Here is a 22,759-nt window from a genome sequence, read left to right as displayed (position 1 = left end):
TACAGAGTATAAAACATCCAGTGAAAGGTCTGGTCTCTTAACCCTGTAATACTTGTATACAAAAGTCCTTTTTAATATTTGGCAGCAAAGAAAGGACTGTAAAGGGTATTTCTTTATGAGATCTGAGTCTTTGCAAGATCCACAGAACTTAGATGCACCGGAAGAAAAGCACTTCTAGTGACATTCTGAGGAATGAGCAGTTCACCAACTGAGCAGCAGCCTTGTTATGTCTCTTCTTTCTTTCCAGCCTTATCAATTCCATTTAAGGTCAGATTCAGAAGCATCAGTGCAGGGAAGGTCCCACTCAAGCTTCTCTAAATATTTCTTGTGTTGGGAGGTCTCAGAATATAGCCATATTGCCATATGGAAGAAAGTGACATTTCTGGGAAACAATGACATCAGCACCTCACCCCAGAATCTCAGGAAGACCTGTCTAATCCAGATTTATCCTTAGCTCAGAAAAGTCAAAAGCTGAATCTGAACGATAGGTTGCAAGACAAAGTTATGGGCTTCATAGAAGACTACTGCTCAGAAAGGCATAATAAATGTTTCAATCCAGCTGGACAATTAAGAAATACTAAAATGGTGGGGAGGCTGGTGGCACATCCAGCCATTCAATTAGAGAAACACAGTTTAACATCTAGAAAAGAAATGACTCATTCTTTTTCTTTCAGTCAGGTTCCTATAGTCCAGTATACCTTTATCCACTGCAGTGCCCTGTGATAAGAATACATTACACTTATCCCAGTCCTTCCAATGAAAACTCTGTCTGCTTCATTATGTTGTGATTTTTTTATTACTGGAAAGAAAAAAACAATTTTTTTTTAATTTTACAAGTAAATGCAATTTTAAAGAAATTACACACTTGAAAGACATGGTCATTGTGAAAATACTAAATACACTTTCTGAAGTATTTGCCATTAGAAGTAGTAACTTCCTAAGTCGTAATACCAGAAGCAGGGTAAATAACTACAGTTTATTCAGGCACTATTTCACAGCAGTCTAATTCATTGGACACTGGACAGATCCTTGGACATATAATGGCATAATTTAGTAACACCATTACTTGTAAAGAAGCTTTGTGTTTTCTAGCACCATGGAGAAATGTTGGCAATTACAGAACTGAGTAATTACAAGTTTTTCCAACCATATTATATGACCACTTTGGAAGCACTGTTGGTATTCTAGAGTAGTGGTCTCCAAAGTGGAGTGTGAGCACAACAATCCATTCAGGTGTGAGAATAAAACATTTTTTGTATCATTAAAAAATAAATATAGATAAATAAAGTATTTTTTAAAGTACTGCTTATTCCATCTTTATCTCATCTTTTAAATTTCTATTTTTGTGTATTTTTTGTAATGTACTTAATATATTAATGCAGTAGTACATGTATATAATTTATAAATAACTAAATAAATAAACTGGGGGTGAGTGCTCAAAAATTTTTTACTATTAGAGGTGCCTATCAGTTTGGAGACCACTGCTCTAGGGAAGACAAAGTTCCAAGCCCCACCAAAATCTCTGTTTGTGACACAACTGGCTGCTGTGATAGCTGCTTTATAATATGAAAGTCTGGTCAGAAAGATCATGTCAAGTATCTGGAATAAATCTTAATTATGTTAGTACTTACTACAGGTTGAAAAAAGATATGAGTCATCCATTATAGAACACTTTAATACTACACTGACACTTCAGTGAGCCTCAGTTTTCTGCAAACTTATTAGGAAGAATGATACAGACATGTAAATTAAGTGGCTATAGGGAGGAAAGGGGTAAGAAAGGCTGCTAGAACTATTAAAAATCTAGATGGTGTTTTGTGGACCCAGGCCTTGCAGAAATTCTTGGTTCTATAGAGAATGAAATAATTCTGGAAATCCTGATTACTATTTTAAAAAAAGGTACAAATTATATACATGATGTAACCCTGTTCAATGTGTTTTGAAATATACAAATATATATAGAGAGCTGGATCTACAGCTCTGTTCTGCTATTTAGAGTGTAAAATTTCACAGGACAATACTTAAATATATTTGCCTTTGTCCTGAGCACAGAACATTCTTATTAAACGATCCCCTACTTTGGTTTTGATTCTTGATTTCACAAAGCTCAAGTGTTCTTCCTTCAGAACTTTGACTTTTAAGTGTAAGCACTGGATTTTATTTCTACTAAAAAATGGCTTCTACTGAGCATTTTACCTGATTGTATTTGCACTTCAAGAAATCCTGAATATTGTAACATATAAAATTAACCAATATTCAGAAAACAGTATACGAACTTAAGTTTTTGACCTCTTTTAAAAACTCTACAAAGAATAGGGACGAACAACAAGCAATTCTTGCTTCTGTAATTTTACCTGCATCAGCAAAATCACAAAAAGGAACTCCTGGTCTGTCTGTCTCAGAATCTCTGGTCAGTATTTCAGCAATATATAAAGACAGTTTCTGAAGATCATCTGAATGTTCACATCCAGTTCTTGCATTAACGTATAAAGCTCCCAGCTTGTTCCAGTCACTTTTTTCATTGCAATGCTGCAAAGAAAGCCAGGGGTAAATACAAGCGAACCTACGTACGGAACACCAAACAGAAAATACACTGAAATCTGAGATACACCTGCAACAGCCTTAAAGCAGAAAAAAGATGCAGATGAAATGCTACTGCCAGAACCTCCATGTTCAATACGGCACAGTTACACATTGTCTAACTTGCATGGACTGCTAATCACTTTTTTCCCCCCCAAGAAATTAAAATCCTTTTTCCCTTTATGTCATGACCCCATCTGGGGAAACTCATAAATTATTCATCCTATTCAAGAACTGGCATTCATTCAGTATTTTACTTTTTATATGCATTAGTCTCTGGCTTGCCAGATCACTTGGTGACTTAGGTGTTAAAGGAGGAAAAAAAACAGTCCAGGTTCTTCCCTTCTTAAATTGTGGTCTCAGATTCTGTACAGTAAATGTGATAATATGTAAACTATACAATAATGTTGCATAATAAGTAATCTGCCCTTGAATATGAAAGATTAAAGTGTCTGATTATTAAGAATATTTAATGTTATTTTCTTATTCTTTAAAATACCTGCTTAGTGTTGCCAATTACAGCCTTTTACAATTGTGCTTTTTTATACCAGATAGGAATCCTATCTGCTAGATAATATATTAAATAATTTTTTGGTGAGGAATGATGTACCACTACCAATTACAAGCACAACAAATGTAAGACATGAGAAAAAACTGCTGAAAGTTATAAAACCTTTGAATTAGATGCAAAACCAAGATAAAAACTGCAGGTATGTAAATTAAAATAGACATCACAGAAAAGCCAGACAGTTTTCCCCTGCACATTAATCCTTCCCAAACACAGCTTTGCATTAAAATATTTTATCATAATCTCAATATACTTAATAATAAAGCCCACTAATTTTACATTATGTAAAATTTGCTGTTTCTTGTAGGTTTAAAAGAAGTCATGGTTTATGTATTCCAGCAGGCTTGAAGAATGTGCACACTGTACCTGAATTTCAGCCACCGCCAAGCTGAAGTCAAAAAGCCAGTTCTTTTCAAAATGTCTTTCCTGAAATCTTTCAGAAGAAAAAAATATTACTTCATTTTAACCTTTTAACCCATCCTACTGAACTAAACTATGCACTAGCAGAAGGCAATCAACAAATTATCATATCTGAACTAAAAGTTGATGTGATTTTTAATCCTATTTAGTACACGCTATGCAACCTGGACGCTGAAAACAGGCATTTACAGTCATGTCAAGGGAAGCCAGTGCATGTATTAAGCAAATAACTAAGCAGAGCTATTTTCACAGAAAATATTCCCTTGTTTTAGTAGAAAAGTAACTGGAAAGGTATGAGTAAGACTTGCAATCCATTAAGTAAATGCAAAACTGTATTGTATATATTTCTGACATAGAAGTAAATAAAAAAAGTTAATTACATGAAAGAAAGTTCTATTCAGCTTCAAATACCTACCTAGGAGCATAATATTTTATTCTGATGCTGCCACTGAAACAATGGATACATCTACCCAGTATGATGCTATCATGTAGAGACACATAACCTACACATGAATGAGCTAATACATGTAGTTGAAGCAGCACAGCTGCTCAGTCTTCATAGATACAGACTGTTTCTCAGTTTGTACTGAAAACATACATACTGAGGCAACCTGGAAGGGGTCATTACTTTGTGAATGAGATTCCTGATCTGAAAAGTCATAAAAATTACCTCCAACATGTGTGGTAAGTTGCACTGGTAAAACACTGAGATCCATGGCTGAAAGGTACTCTATGGGAAAAGTATAAAAAGCAGGAAATAATTTCTACAGTGCTTTCACTTGAAACACTGATGGCTTGTTTTCACACAGTAGATGCTGCAAATTTGGTTTCCTCTAAGAATCAAAGGCTGCCTTATGAATTGCAAATTTAGTTTCTCAATTTATGTGTACATGTATGATGCAGATTAAAAAAATGGGGATCACAATCTTGTGCAAGTGATGGGGAGACATCAACAGTTTTGGAACAGACCTGGGCTGTGAGTTCCCATTTTGCCCAGTATAATCCAGCAGTACTTAAAAAAATGACCTTCCTCCCTGGGTGTGTTGGCACAAGTGTTTATGTAGTTGCACAGTAAATGAAAGCAGAAAACTACTTCAGCTTATAACTAATCCTCTTTTTGGCTAGAACAGTTGTTTAGTGCAGAAGTACTGTTTGCTTATGCAGGCATAAATGATATAGTAAACCATGATGTTTCTAATTTGACTACAGTTACATAAACTTGTAGTGCAGCTGGGAACAGATGGTACAATGATGATCAATACGGGAAAAAAAATCATAACTGTGGTCAGAGCCTACATTTTGACTTAATAATCCTTGATCTTTGAAGCACAGTAGATTGACAGCTCTTAAAAAATACAATTAGGCATGGCATGACACTATTTTCATCCAAATAACTACATTTGCATTTTCTAATTGCTTTTTAAAGTTTTTTACATGAATTTATAAAAATAGAACCTGAGGAAGGAACTGGACAGGTAAGCATAAAATAGCTCCTTAAATACGTACCTGGATTTTATGTTCAAAACAGTATCTATTTCCTGACTGGAAACTCGCAGTTGGTGAAGGCACTTAATAATATAATCAAAATGGTGAAACTCAAGGATCATACCAGCACCAATGAGCTGCAATATCAAACAGGGGGAAGAAAAGTAAGCATACAAAAAAATTGTGATCACTTGCCTATTCCCAGAGGCAAGTGGCAAACAACAGTGGGAAAAACACATCACAGTGCATCTCAGTCATAAACTAAGGGGTAAATGGAAACCTGTACCACAAATTCAGCTAGTCACAATATAACTTCTAAAAAATAGTACTGAAATAATATTAAAGTGATACATTTGAGTTTTAAACCATGCAAGGTATTTCAGAAATTTCAATGAGTAGCAGTAGTACAATCAAACTCATACCTTATGAAAGGTGCTAATTAATGTAGGCACAGCATCTCTTATATTCAAAGCTGCCACATGATCAAAAGCTTTCAGAAGAACCTCTACAGCTGGCTAATTCAGACAAAAAAAGCACAATCAGTTTTGCAACTCCACTCAATTATAAAGTTTATAGTTTTTATAATGGGAACTCTTGAATTGTCTTTCCCCCCACAAGCTTTGGGTACCGGAGTAAAACCAAATTTACTACTACGAATGGTATAATATTCAAAAAACTAAGAAACTATGGATCAAAGATTTAAAAAATATTACAAGGTCACCTACCAGTGTATTGATTTGTACAGTTATATTCAATATCTGAAATACGTCCTGCAACAAACAGTTCTTGAGCAAAGCAAAGAGAAGATCATTCAACACTTGAAAAGCAAAATCCACACCAGGAGTAACTTCTTTGTAGTAATTCACAAATATTTGGACTGAAAAAGCAATTAAATTAATTTCACTTCTAGGTAACTGATGCTAACTACTTAAACAAGTTATTTCCTTAGATTTTAAATGCAGTATAACAACCCTTAACTATCCAGGATATTATGGGACAAGTAATATGGAAAAAAACAGGTGAAAAGATCCAGTTTAAATACAGCGTTAATCCTAGTAGATGCAGACTGGCTATTCTGAAATCTCATGTCATTCAGCTAAACATCATAAGACCTGTGGGTTTCAAGAAAGCTTAGCTGATTTGGTGCAGCACAAGAAAAATGCACGAATCCGGGTCAGATTCAGTAAGTGCATCAAGATAGTTAAGGCCTTTCCAGACATGAAGCTCTAGGAAGTGAAGTGCAGTGTTACTGTGGTGGATACCTTTTCCTGTAGCGGAAACATGTTACAACCTGTTCCAGACTGACCTTGAGAGACATGTACTGTGCTGGTACCTAGTGTTATCTGCATCAGAATGCTCAGTATTTCAGCATGAGGACGTTACTACACAGGGTGCAGTGGGATCCCTCATTCACATTGTGTTACACTCTAATAAGCTTTCAAAAACTTAAGGACTGTTCAGAACAGGTACAAAAGAAATGACTGTCCGGAGTAAAATTTAGCCCTTTCTGACTGAACTCAAAAGCTCAGATGGATCTGAATCAAATACAGCCCCTAAAATGCATCAATCATAACTGTTTGCATATATGGTAATGTGAAAGGACTAAACTACAGCTGTTTGGGTACTGTAACAGCACTTCATTTCAAGAGCTTAAATCTAAAGTTTTTGGATTTGTAATGTTTGGCCACAGTGTGTAAGAGTCCCTTAACAAAATTTTGGTTTTGTTAAACCTCCCTCCTGCCCCAGTTACTTTTCTACTCTCCATTTCTACTCTTCTACAGTTCATTTCTACTCTCAAGGCTAGTTCCATTCAGGCTAAGTTCATCTTCCGTGGAAGTACCGTTTATAACAGCCTCCTGGGGTAACTGCATATCTAAATACCTAGCCTCAATGCGAAATTGGAATATGAAAACACGTCAATTGGATGTATCCCTTCAAAATCAGAACTTCTTATTTACTGTTGAAGTGGCACTCATTTCTCTCATAAAGCAAATGACAGACTACTTGCTTTAAATAATCTAAGTACCAAAGATACATCAAAAGCTTCTACTGTATCATACCTGCACGTTTTAGAAGGCTTGATTCTTTGATACTAATGTATGTCCTAAGTATTGCCATGCAAATCTAGAAAAAGATAAAAAAACCCACCATAGTAAAATGTTACCTCTGTTTATGCCAAACAAGAACTACTCACAAACATGAGTTCTGTAAGGAAACAAGCTTTACATTGCTTCTCTTTAACCCATACATACTGACAAATCACATAAGAAGGGAACTGGGTCCATAGGCAAAGGTGCTGTCAAAAGGACAGCAAATCAAATAGAAAAATAGTGTAGACAAAATGTGTGGGAAAGGATCTGCTGTAACCACAGCTGCATGTATGTGTGTATACACTCACAGCAAACAAACAAAAAAAATTCTGAAAATACAGTTACTTTGGAATTAGTATAAATGTAGCAGACTGTAAACAGAGAAAGGGAAGCAAAAAGGTGAAAGTGAAAACATGATAAACAAAAGTTATGTGAATGTACCAAGTAGTCAAAAATCATCTAGAAATCAAGTTGGTAACACTCATCCTTTGGTAATAGAGAATCACTTGTAAGGACACAGAATAAAAACCTCAGAACTAACTCGATTTAGTGAACCACTTCACCCCAGACCTACTTGATTAAAAAAAAAAAATCCACACCTAGATATTTTAATATGTTATTTGGTATTGGAACATTCTTGTCTTAAAATCTTAAGCTGTCAGCTTTGTGATACTTATGAAGAAATAAAGACTACTGAGATTCAATCTTAGAATTCTAAGTCAGGAAAAAAACACCCACCCTTTCAGATACCCTCTGTCACTTCTGGAACATTTACAGTCTTTCTCACAGCAATGTAACTGGGTCATATTTAATACTATTTTGTGAAATAATGAAAAATCAAGAGACGGAGACCACCCTAAAATAGTAGTCATGTTATGATAGAATGGATTCAGGTTAATTTTTACATGCAACTTCAAAATGAAACAGGACACGCTAATGGAGTTTGTTACACAGCAAATGAAATATCATCAAAGCAGAAGACACTGGCTTGTGGCCAAGACATCATTGTTTTTTAAAAACCATTAACCTGTTCAGATCATCAAGTCAAAGAACATAAAACCAGTATCTGTATGTTGAGTATAAATAAAGCTTATTGGTTTCATTCTGAAACAGTGTCATAATGCTTTTGAACTATAGTCTAAGATATACTTCAGAAAATCATTAGAATTTTTGATCATTAATATATATGAATGGCACTCATGTAATCCAAATCTACAACCCCAGGTGGCTGAGGGCATTTCCAAAACAAACTTTAGCACATGCTTACAGTATGTAAATTAGTTTGCTTTCTTTTGGAATCTGTTTTCCTTCTTCTTTGGACTGACTCCCAAAAAAAGCCAAGACTGCATCTGGAGCTCTGACTGTTCCAAGTATTAGTGAAATTGCTTGGAAAATCCAGTCATAGTAGTATTTGATCATGGGACATGTTACTTTACATTCATAAAAGAAACTAAATGTGTTACTCATTTATAGCTTCTGGGAAGCTTCAGTTGATTTAGTTGTTTCAATTTTAAAAGGTGTAACTGAACCTACAAACCATGTAAAAATGTGAGAATCTCTAAATTTTGAGTTAACTATAATAGATTTCAAATGAAGGTACCTAACAGTAACAATTCCCATTTTCAAAAGATACTATAGATCACACCATTCTGTCACTTACCAGTTGATTCCACAACTCATTTAACACGATAATTTAATAAAAAACTGTAATAAAGGGCAATGTATCTTATACAAGCAACCAACTGTCCAGTAAAACACAGTTCTGCTACAGTAATACAGAGGTGCTTAAATTAGAAAAACAAGCACCAGAATTCAGGAAATCCTTCAGCATCTCCCACTCAGTGTGCACTCTGATGCTTAGTAAGGAGGGAAATCCCATACCTCACTCAGCGAGATCAAAACCAGGATCCTTTTCACAAGAGTTTTTGTTTATAAAACCCGTGGCATTTTTGAGACACACATTCCACATTAAATGTGGCTGAAACTGAACAAGAGGTTCAAAAATTATTTAAAGGCAGTTAGAGACAGTAACAAAAGGACAGTACAGCCTTCAGTCTCATTTCTTTAGGAAGCCAGGTTAAAAAAAAAACACAACCCAAGGCCCTGAAGTTGCAAGATGACACTAATGAAGAAAGAAATCTTCCTATTCTATATCCTGTTTGTTTCCAGTTAGAGGTTCACAGGATCAAGGAAAAAGAGAGTAAGAAGTCACTACAAGTGAACATTTCTTTAGTGGAAAGAAGTCCAAAAAAGTTAATGAGTAAGGTGCAAAAAACTAACATAAAATCAGAGAAATACAGTTTGCATAAAACCAAGTTTTCAAACCAGTTATTTAACTGTGCAATTATTATCTAAGCTACAGTCTGAAGCATCATTCAAGCCAAACAATTTCCTGTAATTTCAATTTATGGCCACTGTCTCTTCCTCTCGAACCACTGAGAAGAGTGCGGCTTCACCTTCTTTATCCCCTCCAACCCTCATATACATACACATTGTTAAGATCCCTCCCCTACATCCCTGCATATTCAACCCCCCTTAAATACTTTGGGGAGTATTTAAAACACTGTTTTAATAGTTTTGTTTACTTTTCATAAAAGAGATTTCACTGTTGCAATTATAGGGAACTTAAAAAAAAAAACAAACAACCTGGTAACTTGAACTGGCTGAGCTCAAGAGTATTCTTTTCAAAACAGAAGATGTTTTTATGAATTAAATCACTGCTGTGTTGTGTGACCAGCCACAACTGTGAAGTGTTAAAATCATCAGCCAGTTACTTAATGAGAAGGAAGGAATATCCATTCCAGGGAAAGGCACTTCTCTCCAAGAACTCTGTTAAAGATCATCACTGAAAGCATAGTACTAAGCAAGCAGACTACCAGTCTGTGTAACAGTTCCTGAAAAAATTTAGCTCCCCTGTATTTGAATAGATGACTTTGCTGCGGCTTTACCTGTCTTCCGTTTATGTACTTTGGTGCCACCGTGAGGTGCTTGGCCTATTTTAATTTTTACATGGACATTTCTAAAAAATTAAATAAATACACAAACAAACAAATCCCTAAGTAAACTTCCAGACTACCAAGAAAATCAGGCTAGGTTTGGTGGGCAGAACAGTAAGTGTGCTGGAGTGCTGCAGCACAACTAAAATCTGATGGAATTTAATAGTTTTAGACAAATAATTTAATTCTTTAATGTGTTTGTATATAATGAAGCACTACAAATCACAGTAATTCATACAAACTGGCTCAAAATTACTGATATGCACTACAGCCTGCCAAAGATATTCAACAATTGAGGAAAAGGGAAAACTTCCCATGCAAAATTACTCTTGCATTATCTTAGTATTTTTAAGCTGTCATATAAATTTTCAAAGGGGTTACAAAAGCATTAGAAAAAAGCAACAGGTCTTTTTGAGACATAAAAAGGAAAAGAGAAAACATTAAGAAAAATAAAACCAAATTACACTGATGTATTTTAAAAATTCTGACACAGCGTATTTAAGATATCAAAGAGATGGATAAGCTCCTTTAGATACTTTTTTTTTAGTATTTATGTCTAACAGGTTCACCAACAATTTTTTATGTTTTGATTATGTAATTTCTTACTGACATCGATGATTAAAATTGTACTCATACCAATAAGATGACAGACAAGAAATCAATTGTGTAAGACCTGATGGTGACAAGTTTAGGCATTTGACTTTGTTTAGTTGTTTTAATGTTTTTGTTTGCTTCTGAGTGACTTACAGAACCATGTAAGTCTTGGATTCATACAGCCAGTTCCAAAATGTTATTACATGACAGCACAATTAGCTTGCCCTGCACAGTTCCTGCAAGTTTTACAGACTCATAATTTCTTTGCCAAATCATTTGAAAACACATCTAGTTTGCCCACCACAGGAAAAGTATTTTTGCCTGCAAATATTATGAGAATTGTTGCTCCACTTAAGGAGATTACAGCATCTTTAAACAAACACTTCCCTGTTGCAGAAGATTTGCAGAAAGTAATATACCATAGGTGGCTTTTGACTTTAAGAATACATACAAAGTCTGGGTTTGCTTACAGGTCTCTGTATGCTTGGCATAGAAACGTCTCAGAACTTCCCTGTTTCACTACTCTACATTCATACAGCCTAATTCTTGCTCTTTTGCTGATGTCTGTTCTCTTAAAAAAATCTACTAGTTCAAAATTCTACCATTTTCTTTTAAACAAACTTGAGAGGAAGAATTGCTGAACATGCTTTTGATCCATCAATCTCTGAACTTTATTCCCTTTCTGTATATAAATGAACAGAGGAGATGTCATTTTGCATTTAAAAAGCGTTCACACTTACAATCCGTTCCTTTCTTCATTATATTTCTTTACCTTTTCATCCCCTTGTTGAGGAACATGCCCAAACCAACATTTTCTTCTTTCACACCCACGCAAAGTCATGAAATAAAATCTGCAATATTTACGGGGCAATTCAATCATCTCAAGGATCTGCTGGACTGAATGAGAAGCCTAAAATAAAATAAAATTGGAACAAGCAGAAAAAAACTAACAGGTAATATTTTTGAAAGCAAACATACTCATTTTTTTTTCAGAATTTCAAAATACCTACAAATTATAAACAAAAGCAAAGAATACGTGATCTATAATTCAACCTTTGAAACAACCCTCATCTCTATACTATATGTGCAGCATTTCAAAGCGGACCCAGATCAATCCCTTGTCATGTCATGTTAGCGTCCAATGTAACAAAAATCTGTGTTGAAGACCACAGAGAGAATGCAAGAACTGCTAAATGAGACAGACAATGAGTAGAGGGGAGGAAGAAAGGTGACTAACTCTTGCATGGCTCTGTGTAACAGTCTGAGAATTCTGGGGCTTCAATTTCCTTTACCCTTTTTCAGTGCCCAGCATAATGGATAATGCAGTCTGTCTTAAACACATGAAACCTTGTCTGCTTTTCAGTTCTACAAAAACAATAAAGCCAAAAGCATTATTTGATACTGCTTAAGCTGGAAATAGAAATCAACAAATCTCCAGTGAACAGCTGTCCCCTCATTGATTTTGTTCTCAGAAACTGTCTTTACTCAGTGATAACATCTTTAGAGCAGTTGCAACATAAACATACAGAGATTCGTAATTTCTGACTAGATATATGGAGAACTGTCTGAATGTCCATAAAAAAAATTAGTGGCAAAGGATCAGAAACCATTAAGGATTTAACTACTCACAACTGCATTTTTTTCCATCTTCCATGGCTCAGAATCTCCATACTTTTGCAATGGCAGTATAGGACTTCTTCCTGAAAATCTGTAATCTAAAAATTGGGATGAGGGCAATAAATGTATCATGTAATAAAACAAATCATACTGAAACCACTCTCATTTATCTTGTTTTCCTTTATATTTACAGTTCCTTCAAGTCACAGAAATTATGGATGAAAATTTGATTAATACAATCTAAAGCCAGTAATTTAAGTTAGTTTTCTTAATTATCTTAAAACTGAGACTCCACAGAAACTTCAAGAGTAAGAACATTTATTTTAAAAACTTCACTACTTTATCAAAGGTTTTTAATCTAACTTACAGAGATAAGAAATGGAATTAAAATATCCTGAAATTTTAATTTCAAAAGGACCCCACCCCATCTATATTAGTAATCTTTGCATTCCCACATCACTAGCTATAAATTTAAACTATTTTTCCAGAACTGAAATAAAACATTTCCTGCTCTCTTTTAAGCAGTGCAATATCAAGCTTAAGCCCAATGTAAGTTACTGGTCTCTTAACCATGAAACTTTGTTTTAGAACTTTTAATTATTACTGATATCAGATTTATTTCTCTGAAAAATGAATAGTGTTAATGGAACATAAAAGTTTGAATATTCAACTCCATATCTGAAGAGAAAGGAGAGCTTTTAAATGCTTTGCTTTCTAGGGTTCCCCTCTGGCCCCTTTAAAGAACTGTGTATTCAAAAGGCAGGGTGCTTAGCTCTTTCTGACAAACTAGTCAGAGTGCAGAAGAGCATCCCGTAACGATCTGTGTTCTACTAGAGACCTGCACTACCTACATGGTTCTTAACGTGCGTGTCTTTCTAACAGATATGACTATCACAAGATAGGAAGGAGAAATATAACACAAAACAATTAAATATCCAAGTGTTACGTACAATCACAGCTGCATAATTTTGTGCAGTGATGGTGGGCAATTTGGTAGGTTCAGGACTGGATACATTTAGCGATAGGGAAAGACTTGAGAAAACAGTCAACCATTAGCTGCAGAAAAATGCCACTGGGAAATTGAGCTCAGAATTCTTTACTCCAGATTCTTGCCGTCGCCACAGCACAGAGTTTCTGACCAGGTCCTTTCAAAAGTTTGTACTCTTCCTGTCGATTGTATGTGAAATTTGCAGCGGAGCAGGCACTAAAGTGAAATAGCCCATCCTACTGGCACAGTTCTGGGGAAAAAAAGGCTGGTTTGCCCTCTCCTAGCCCAGGAACTCTCGCTTTGGCAACAGTTTCAAATGATTTTAAGAGGAAGATTTAGGAGAACTCTTCAGAAGGTGTATACAACACTTCTAAGGCCAAAGACATGAGCAATTTCAAACAAGTGTAGTCTAGAGACGTATTTTACAGTTGTGTTTTATAGCATCTATGTTTCTTGCACTTCCTGAAAATATTGGTAAACTACATGATGATAAAATTGTTCTGCAAGCTCAGACTGGGAGTATAATATGAAACTAAGCAAGAACCTCTGATCTCAATTCTGGAAATCCACGTTTATAAACATCCATACTAACCAATAATTCTAAAAACATAATTCCCAAAACAGCTGTTGCAAAGAAACAGAATGAAGCATCTATCCATAAGTAATCAGTTCCTGGTTTTCTCTATCTGCAATGCCAAATAAAACAATGCATTTATGTAAAGCTAAATGCCAGAGTTGTTATGTGCAGAGAGAAAGAGAAGGAAACCAACTACAGTTCTATTATATTACAATCTCTCTGGCAGCAGACACACTTAAGAGGTATCTGTCCCAGGTGTGAAATTTACCAGGTCAAAATGAAGTGCTGCTTATTAAATCTAGATATTTCCTTGATCCTGTCTAGCAAATGCCTCACAAACATTTGAATTGGCATAAACAACAAAATTCTGACCTTCAGCAGGGTGGGTAGGTAACAGGTAACAAACAATCAAGACAATCTGCACTAACATTCTCTGACCACAAACAGAGAAAACCATGTTACTTGCCAACAACATGGTTCAAACATAACGTGTCAGAAGACTAAGAACACAGGCACAGCTGTACCATTAAAGTATCTGAGAACCATACACATCAAGACAGAATGATTGCTACTTGATCCTACCAAATAGGGTTCTGCTAAAAACCCCAACATAACCCCCAAAACCTCACTAACCTATCATATGAGAGCTTGCATTCTGCTTCTATGTATGCAAACTAAACCAAAATCCAGACAGTGCCTTCAGGAATTGAATAAATTCCTTAAGATTTTATAGGAAAACACATGTAAAAATAAATTCTGTAGGGTTCACCAATACAGCATATGATACCATCCAGGGTTGTCTGGGGCTTCATCACTGTAGCTTCACTGAGGACATTTACTTTCGGGGCATGCAATGACGATCCTGGTAGCAATTCACAGCTCACAAGATCTTTGTATTTACAGTCACTGTTGAGTATTAAAAAACAATAAATTTGTTTAATCAAATTAAAAAGGTGCTTCTCCCATATACTGAAGCCTGAAAAGGGGGATTATGTGTATAAAAGGTGAGAATTTCTTCAACAATTTACACAATACTTCAAAACTTCTTGTAAATTTAAATAGCTAACAGTCCCACCAACTTTACTTTCATTACTCTCACTGCCTGGTCCAATCTGATTATGTTCTTAACTGAGATTATTCTGTCCTAAAGTATAACTATATGAAAAACACTTCCATGTTTTTTCCCCACTATGCTGACAGGAAGATTGAGATGATTTCTGTCACCTCTGAAGAAGCATCTACTTTTCACTAGCATGTTATGTAGTATCTGCCAAAGGAGTAATCCACAAAGCTTTTGAACTTACATTTGAAGAGCCAACTGTTTTCTTTCCTAATAACTGACTCTACTCAGCAGATGATATAGGTGATTTCAAAGGGAACTCCAGTTAAAGACCCTTCTGCCTTTAACTATTCCCAAATATGTACATTCTGGATAATTAAACTACTAAAATGTGACATTTTCCAAAATCAGCGACAAATATTGCTAGCAAAATACTTAATGTTATCTCTTTATTTGTAAATAAAGCCACAGCAAAAAATAATCCCCTTTCATGAGATCTTCCTCCCCTCCCCCTTCAATTAAGAATCTAGGTTCAGTATAAAGGACATTTCAGCCTGTTTGAGGTTTGCAGACAGAAACAGACTTGCTATCCCCTGTGAGGGGCAAATTCTAGCTATTTAATACTTCTCATAGCCAGGATAATTCAAATCTTTCCTAAATTGCAGGCTGCTTTTAATCCAGTTTGAAATAAAAATTTTACAGCAGAGAGGAATAAATTCTACCTAATAAACCTAAATTCTTCAATATCAATCTTTGTTTTTATTCTAGTCAATGTATTGTATTGGTCTCTAGAGGAAAAGAATCTGCAGATCTAGTTACTCAGAATGTTCAAATTACCATGCAAAGGTTTTTTTATGTTTCCTTGTGATGCCAGCCTCAGATCTGACTCAACAGGATTTACACAGCAGTTTACCTTCAGAATAACAATCTCAGCTCTCTTTTTAATCTAGACATGAAACTACACACAGTTGTGCCAGGAACTGTGAACAATATAGTTCTACAAGCAATTTCTTTTGAGTAACAGCATCACTAGAAGCAGAGTTTGCCAAATAAGAACAGTACCTATGCTTTCTTCTACATGGACCTTTGCAACAGTAACATTTTGACTAAAACTAGAGAAAACAGTTTGCCTCCAAATGAAGGAATAAATGCCTCTGCTCTAACGGCAGAGTGCTGCATTTCAACTAAGGAAGTGAAGTAATGCAGCATCACTTGCACAAACATATTTTATCCAGCATAATCTACTTATTCTATAGCATAAAGAACTACTTATGCTACTAAGGTACATTTAAATGGGTGTTTTAGCAGAAGGAGGAGCTTGGAGCTCTCTAGTGGATTAATAACAAGATGCAATATTCTCCAAGTAACAGACCTCTAATACACTTCAAGTCTGTCACAGAAATGTGAGTGGTGCTGCAAAAGAGCAATACCCTCTTCTATGCCAGCTAAGGTTTCCTGATTATTGTGAAAATGACTCAGAAGTATCTGTTATTTCTCTTCTAATTACTTCAAGTATTCCATCAGTTAAGTATACTTTTTCTACAAAGTCTTACTCTGCTTCATTTTTGGGTTGATGTTGAATGGAAGTTTCTTAGTCTGACACTTCAGGTTGTACATACAATAAACACTGTTAAGCACAGCTTGAAGCTAGCGAAAGAGTAAAAGCACATGCTTAACTCTACATGCCACGTTTTTAAGCGCCTTTTTTCTACTGCTGTTCAGATATTTGTCAGCCTGACTCTGAATGAGATCTTTCACTTCTTCCATCAGTTTAGAAAGTCCAAAAAGCAGAAAAGAAAGCTGAAAATTTCATTGACCGTTTTGGTTTTTTTTAAAGTTCTGGTAAGTGCTACTGTGGCTGGAAATGTATTTTATGCCGCATTCACACCAAGATGCCAAGGTGGGACACTGGCATGAAGTGGACATATTTCATCACCAGCCAAAAGACAAAATAGCCTCTGTTTTCCTGTCAGGCTATGACTATACTTGTCTTGTACTCTGCACAGTCAATCTGTATTATTTCACATATTTATTTTCTTCATCACATAGTCACAATAACATAGGAAAATGGAATGAAAATGCTGATGGTGTTTTGGTAAAAACACTGCATTTCATTTGTACAGTAACTGGGGAATATCACAGGTTACATGAAGGACACAGTATATATATACCTGTTCACAGCTTCACCTTTTTTTCCTTGTTTAACATCAGGCACTCCATCTGCAAACCTGAACTGTGAAGATATTTAAAATATACTTTCAGATACTGCAAAGCACTCCTAAGCCTGTTACACTTTACACTACAGAGTTACAACTGTTTGTGATTGTTGGAAGGTGTGATAATATTGACTGTAAAAACTGTAAGGTTACTCTTACATCATCTTTTTAAATGGACACTCTACCATTATACTGTGATCTTAATAGTGATTTTTAATTGGAAAATAGGTGACATGATTGTCTTCACTTGTCTTTGCTCCCACTGGTAAGCCCAGCAATTTTTAGGCCCACTGCCCAATTTTAACTGTACCTGACTGATACGTAGAAACCCACAAGAGACATTCTATCAAGTTTAATGAAAATTTAAAGCTGTATTGAGGAGAGATCTAAGGCTTTTGCTCAGCTGCACACCATGGTGTATAGGTAAAAAATCCCCAAAGATACGGAGAAAAAAAGAGCCTGTAACATATTTGGGGGTGAGAATCTGACAGGACTGATACAGAACAAAGTCATGGAATCCTGGCTTTGTTTTATCCATTATTAGTGAAGTAACTTGAATTTCACATTATATCACAAATATATGATAGCCAAAGAATTAGGGATGGATATTCTCCCATTGGATTTCCGAACTTCATTTTACCGGTTACCCAAATATTTTTAGGGTTTTTTCATTGTTAGTTTTTGTCCTTCTCACAGCATTATTAGTTGGAAAAGCCATCAAAACAACAAAACTCAAGATCACCCCAAACACAGCTAGTTTTCCATCCACATACAGGAATACATGAAGGGCTGTAACATGTATTTTATGGCTTAAGTTTGAGGCTTTTGTGACTTTAGTTGTATGTATTTACTGCTGTCCAACACAGCACAGAAAAGCAAACATTCAGATACTGATTTTATAAAGCCACAACCAATTGGGATTGACTTGGCAATATTGCAACAAGTACTACATGTCCAGTAACCTATACTATTTGACAGACCCTTTTACCCTCTCCAAGAGGTCAGGGAACAAAATGGTGCTGTTCACTTTGTGAATCAGATGTTAACAGCCCCAATTCCATTTGCTGAAGGATATGTTTCTATTCTGCTTTTAAATAATGATTTTGCCAGGGAAACTGATTCCCTGCTGTTTGATTACCTTAGCAATTACTTACCAGTTTTTAGCCATGTATATTTTACAGTTTAACTTACCCAGTTAAAACCATTATCCACTCTTGAAGTAGTGGAAAACAGTAAATGTTATCAGCACCTATGCCTCTGTGGCAGAGAGTCGTAAATTCCAAGCCATTATCAAAGTAAATAGTAGAACACTTCAGCAAGTCTTTAAAGACCTAGACTTACTATCTAGAGGAAGGACAGAGAGAGTATGAAGGTCAGATAAAGTCTGTGAGCATGAAAATGGCATAACTTCCCTCTGAACAGCCAGGAAGTCAGTGTGTTAATGTAATGGCCCTTCTGCCCGAGTAATGAGCCACAGACTGATCTTCCATGGACACACAATGGCTGTGCAGCTTCCCAGATTTCCAACACCATCCTGTCCTTCTGAGACTGAGACTTTTAAATCTAGGTATGTTATGTAAAAATGTCACATATGCGCAGTAGTACTCTTCGGTGTTCACCAGGAACAGTAATTTTCATACAATTGGTAATACAGAATTATTGTAACAACTGATATAACAATACCTTGTTTCGTTTCAAATTTGAAGATGAATTATTAGTGACAAGACAAAAAAATCAAGTTCTGTCAAGCAAAGCCTACACTGTCAGCACAGCATTCTATGAAACACTAATATTCTTTTTATTACAGGAAATTAAGAATTTTGTTGATAAAACAGCATTAGTAATTAAAATTATCCAACTACATGGACTATCATTTCTTAAACTATTTAGTGACAGAAGCATGCTTGCTCAGTACCTTTTCACCCATGTCAAAACTCTTTAAAAGTTCATCTAGTTTTCTTGGTTGCCCATCTTCAAGACAGTCCTCAGTAATGCCTCCCAAAGGACTACTTCCTCTGGAGGAGTTGCGGGTTTTAATATCTTCAGCTGAAAATGTATAAACATATTACTTTATATGCTTCCCATGCTACAAGACAACAAAGCTTTTATTTCCTAAATATTACAAAGCCTTAATACTAATGACATTTAAGAACTCCTAGGACTTCCTAAATATGAAATTTATAGGTAAAATTATTTCACCTTTAAAACACAACCATTGCAAATAAGTATTAAACTGAATCTGCAATTAAAATTCTATCCAAGCTGTATGTTCTGTAATTGTCCCTGTGGAGCAGTACAACAGGTTTATTTATACAATACTGAATTCAATATTTTAGAAATTAACTCAGTCAAGCTTTGTTATTAAAACACACCCAAAGATATGTACGGTAATTTGCTAAGCAGGTAGAGAGTTAGTCTTTGCTGGAGAAAGGGATAAGTTAATCATAATGACATGATGCAAACCTGAACTAAATATAGATAGTTCTGAGAAACTCCAAATTCCTGTAAAACAGTAAACGCAATGAGAATTAATTCAGTGTCAGGAAACTTCAGCATCTTTTGCAGATGCCACAGGAAATGAACAGCACACCTGACTGAGGTTTTCTGAAGCAGCTGTTTATGTACAAAAGAAGTGTTCTGAATAGAAAATAAATTTGCTATTTCATCGGATCACATGAATGAATTTCAACTGCCCTGCATTGTCCAGATACAGGAAGAAAGATCAATTATTGGAAAGGCTTTTATCTTACAGTCACTGGTCTCTGTATGACCATCAGTACAAGACACATCTACTTGAAGTCAATGTACATAACACTTCCATTTGAAAGATGAAGAGGATTGACGTAATCTAGAATACCTTAACTATAGCATTTGCTGCCCCTTAAGACTGAAGCCACTGAGACAAGCAGCCATGACTTCACTACATAACACAAGACATCAAAGCAGTAACATGTATTTCTAAATAAATACATAAATTGTCAGTAATTACCAAAACCTGGCATGTTTCTTGTGTTCTGTACAGGTCTTTTTAAAAAGTCATATACCAAACATAAGTTACCATGTGCATATTAATCTAAGAGTGTGATGTGATCCTAAATTCCTCTTATCTGGGAAGGACTGACTTAAACCTTTTTCTTTATTTCGAGCACCACAGACTCAAATGACTTTTAGCCTCAAACTTCATTACAGCATGAAGTAAAACAACAAGCAGTCTAAGAAAATGCAGAAGTTACTAAATAGTACAAGACTTGCTCCCACATTTGGTTTCAATTACCTCAGCACTGCAGATGCCACGGCACAGGCCCCTCTCGCTCCTTACACCAGTGGCCTCACTGTGTACTGCCCCCGAACACCTCAGGGAGGGAACTTGCCTCTATTTCTTGGTGTCTGAGCTCTTAAATCCTCATTACCTTTTATTTTGCCTTCTAATCACTGAAGCCTGTAACTCTCCCCCAGTCAGTCACTATTCACTCCTTTTTCTCCAGGAGGCTACAAATCACTGCCCAAATCACTCACTTTTTCTACCTGAATATAACACATTAATATGAAAAAAAAACCCACAAGAGGTACTGTCACAGACACTTTTCAAGCCTGCAGCAAAATCAACACATAATGGCAGAGTGCTACATTAACAGCAAACTGCCTCCAGAAAGAGAAACACCAAGAACTTTCAAAACCAGTCTCAGCACTCTGTGCTTTCTGCAGTGTCAGTAATGGGATTCTGTTAAAAGTCAAAATCCTGGTCCTCCAGCCTAAGAAATACTTTTCACATCAGACACATGCGTAGTAGGTCTGTATGCAAGCTGTAGAAAACAAAACAAATCACATTCACATGCTACCTAGCTGGACTGTTCTACGTAAAATAGGAAGAAAAAAACGTTAAGTCAGAAGTTGTCTTTCTCTAAAAAAAATAAGCACCCTTAAAAACCAAGTTTGTCAGAAGAGGGGCATAGCATCCAGAAAAAAACAAACGTACAACCTGGAAAAAAACCCTTATTATAAAATTCTGTCTTCTGATGAACACAAGAGAACAACCAACTGACTTTCAAAGCACTACCACAGTACTCGGTGTGTTACTATCATCTTATCAACAGAATTCCTTGCCTAAAGTACCAGAGATGGAAAAACACCCACAATCAAAACCAAACAAAAACCCAACCCAGTACTACCAACGGACAAGAACTACAGAGAAATAGATGCTCACTGTAAGGCTCAAGTTGGTACCATTTCAAAAGACATCCATTTTATACGCATTAGGAAACAAGCTGCTGTTAGAATAAAAAGATAACTACTGAACTGACAAGTTCTTACTTTATGGGAAAGTAAAAAGCCTAGGTTTTGCCATCTTTGTGGTTACTTTCTCCTCTTGATTATGCATTAAAAAATCTCCAAAGACTCTTACCTTTTAGCATCCAACCACAGGAATTTTCAGTATCATTTGACATTCCAGATTCTTGTGTGGTAATGTGTCTGTTTGGAACAAAACGCATATTTAAGATTTCCATCTTGCACAAAAGCAGAATTAATCTAACCAGTTATGTAAAATTAAAGATCTCAGTAATACTTTTAGCTATTGACAGAATCCGTCCATAAAATACACTGTTGTAAGACTGTTATTAACTCTTCTCTTTTGGCTTTCTTATGCCCATTCTTACAGATACACACCTAAACATGCTAAGTAAAACCAAGACATTTCAAATCCCAATATCTGTCAGTAAAAGCTCATTATCTCACTTCACTTTTGCCTAGAATACTGAGAAGGGAAATCTTTTATGATTCTCTGTATAGCAAATTATGGAAATACTGCGCTAACAAGCCAATTCATCAGTTTCTACAAAAGATGATTTATAGTAATTTTATATTTGAGACAATTTGCATAATAATGAATCTCAAAGAGATTAACAAAAACATTTGTTCACAGAAAGACACTAACTTCACCTATTTTAAAGATAAATTGGTTAAAAAGTAAGTAGTCCTCTTTAGAAAAGTCAGACTCGCAGAATGGTCAGGGTTGGAAGGGACCTCTGGAGATCATCTGGTCCAACCCCCTGCTGAAGCAGGTTCACCTACAGCAGGTTGCACAGAATTACATCCAGGGTTTTTTTTACTATCTCCAGAGAAGGAGACTCCACAACCTCTCCGGGCAGCCTGTGCCAGGGCTCTGTTGCTCTCAAAGTAAACAAGTTTTTCCTCATATTCAGATGGAAGTTCCTGTGTTGCAGTTTGTATCCATGGCCCCTTGTCCTGTCAGTGGGCACCACTGAAACTAGCCTGGCCTCGTCCTCCTGACACCCCCCCCTTAAGATATTTATATGCACTGATATTAAAACATTATATATAGACTACATAAAACAACTTCATCATCACAGATTTTTTGGAAGCTCGTACCTGGAGAATGACACCAAGTATAGTGACAGCAAGCTGCCTAGCAAAATGGAATAATGAAAATTTGCAACAACCTAGTGGAAATGAAAGTTTCCCAATACACATAACTTGGAACTACACAAACATTCAGGCACAGATACCTATGTATATGCATGAGATTCATTACGAAGCAGAGTTAAATAA

The 22,759-nt window shown here is 35.8% G+C and overlaps 1 protein-coding gene across 1 annotated transcript in view; it reads right to left on the bottom strand.

Annotated features, from left to right (window-relative positions):
- Positions 1-22,759, bottom strand: part of TOPAZ1 (testis and ovary specific PAZ domain containing 1) — a 42,576-nt gene that overhangs the window by 10,055 nt on the left and 9,762 nt on the right. Inside the window, exons 3-15 of the mRNA XM_040593304.1 lie at positions 21,594-21,649; positions 19,107-19,237; positions 17,147-17,208; positions 14,703-14,821; positions 12,363-12,448; positions 11,506-11,643; positions 7,114-7,177; positions 5,779-5,930; positions 5,476-5,568; positions 5,075-5,190; positions 3,515-3,581; positions 2,355-2,529; positions 699-799 (exon numbers count right to left, since the gene is read on the bottom strand). Coding sequence (XP_040449238.1) covers positions 699-799; positions 2,355-2,529; positions 3,515-3,581; positions 5,075-5,190; positions 5,476-5,568; positions 5,779-5,930; positions 7,114-7,177; positions 11,506-11,643; positions 12,363-12,448; positions 14,703-14,821; positions 17,147-17,208; positions 19,107-19,237; positions 21,594-21,649 — 1,360 coding nt within the window. The remainder of the gene's footprint in view (positions 1-698; positions 800-2,354; positions 2,530-3,514; positions 3,582-5,074; positions 5,191-5,475; positions 5,569-5,778; positions 5,931-7,113; positions 7,178-11,505; positions 11,644-12,362; positions 12,449-14,702; positions 14,822-17,146; positions 17,209-19,106; positions 19,238-21,593; positions 21,650-22,759) is intronic.

The sequence above is a fragment of the Falco naumanni genome, chromosome 4 (assembly GCF_017639655.2).
Source record: "Falco naumanni isolate bFalNau1 chromosome 4, bFalNau1.pat, whole genome shotgun sequence".
NCBI lineage: Eukaryota > Metazoa > Chordata > Aves > Falconiformes > Falconidae > Falco > Falco naumanni.
Note: the sequence above shows the minus strand (reverse complement) of the source record. Positions and strands in the feature narration are given on the sequence as shown.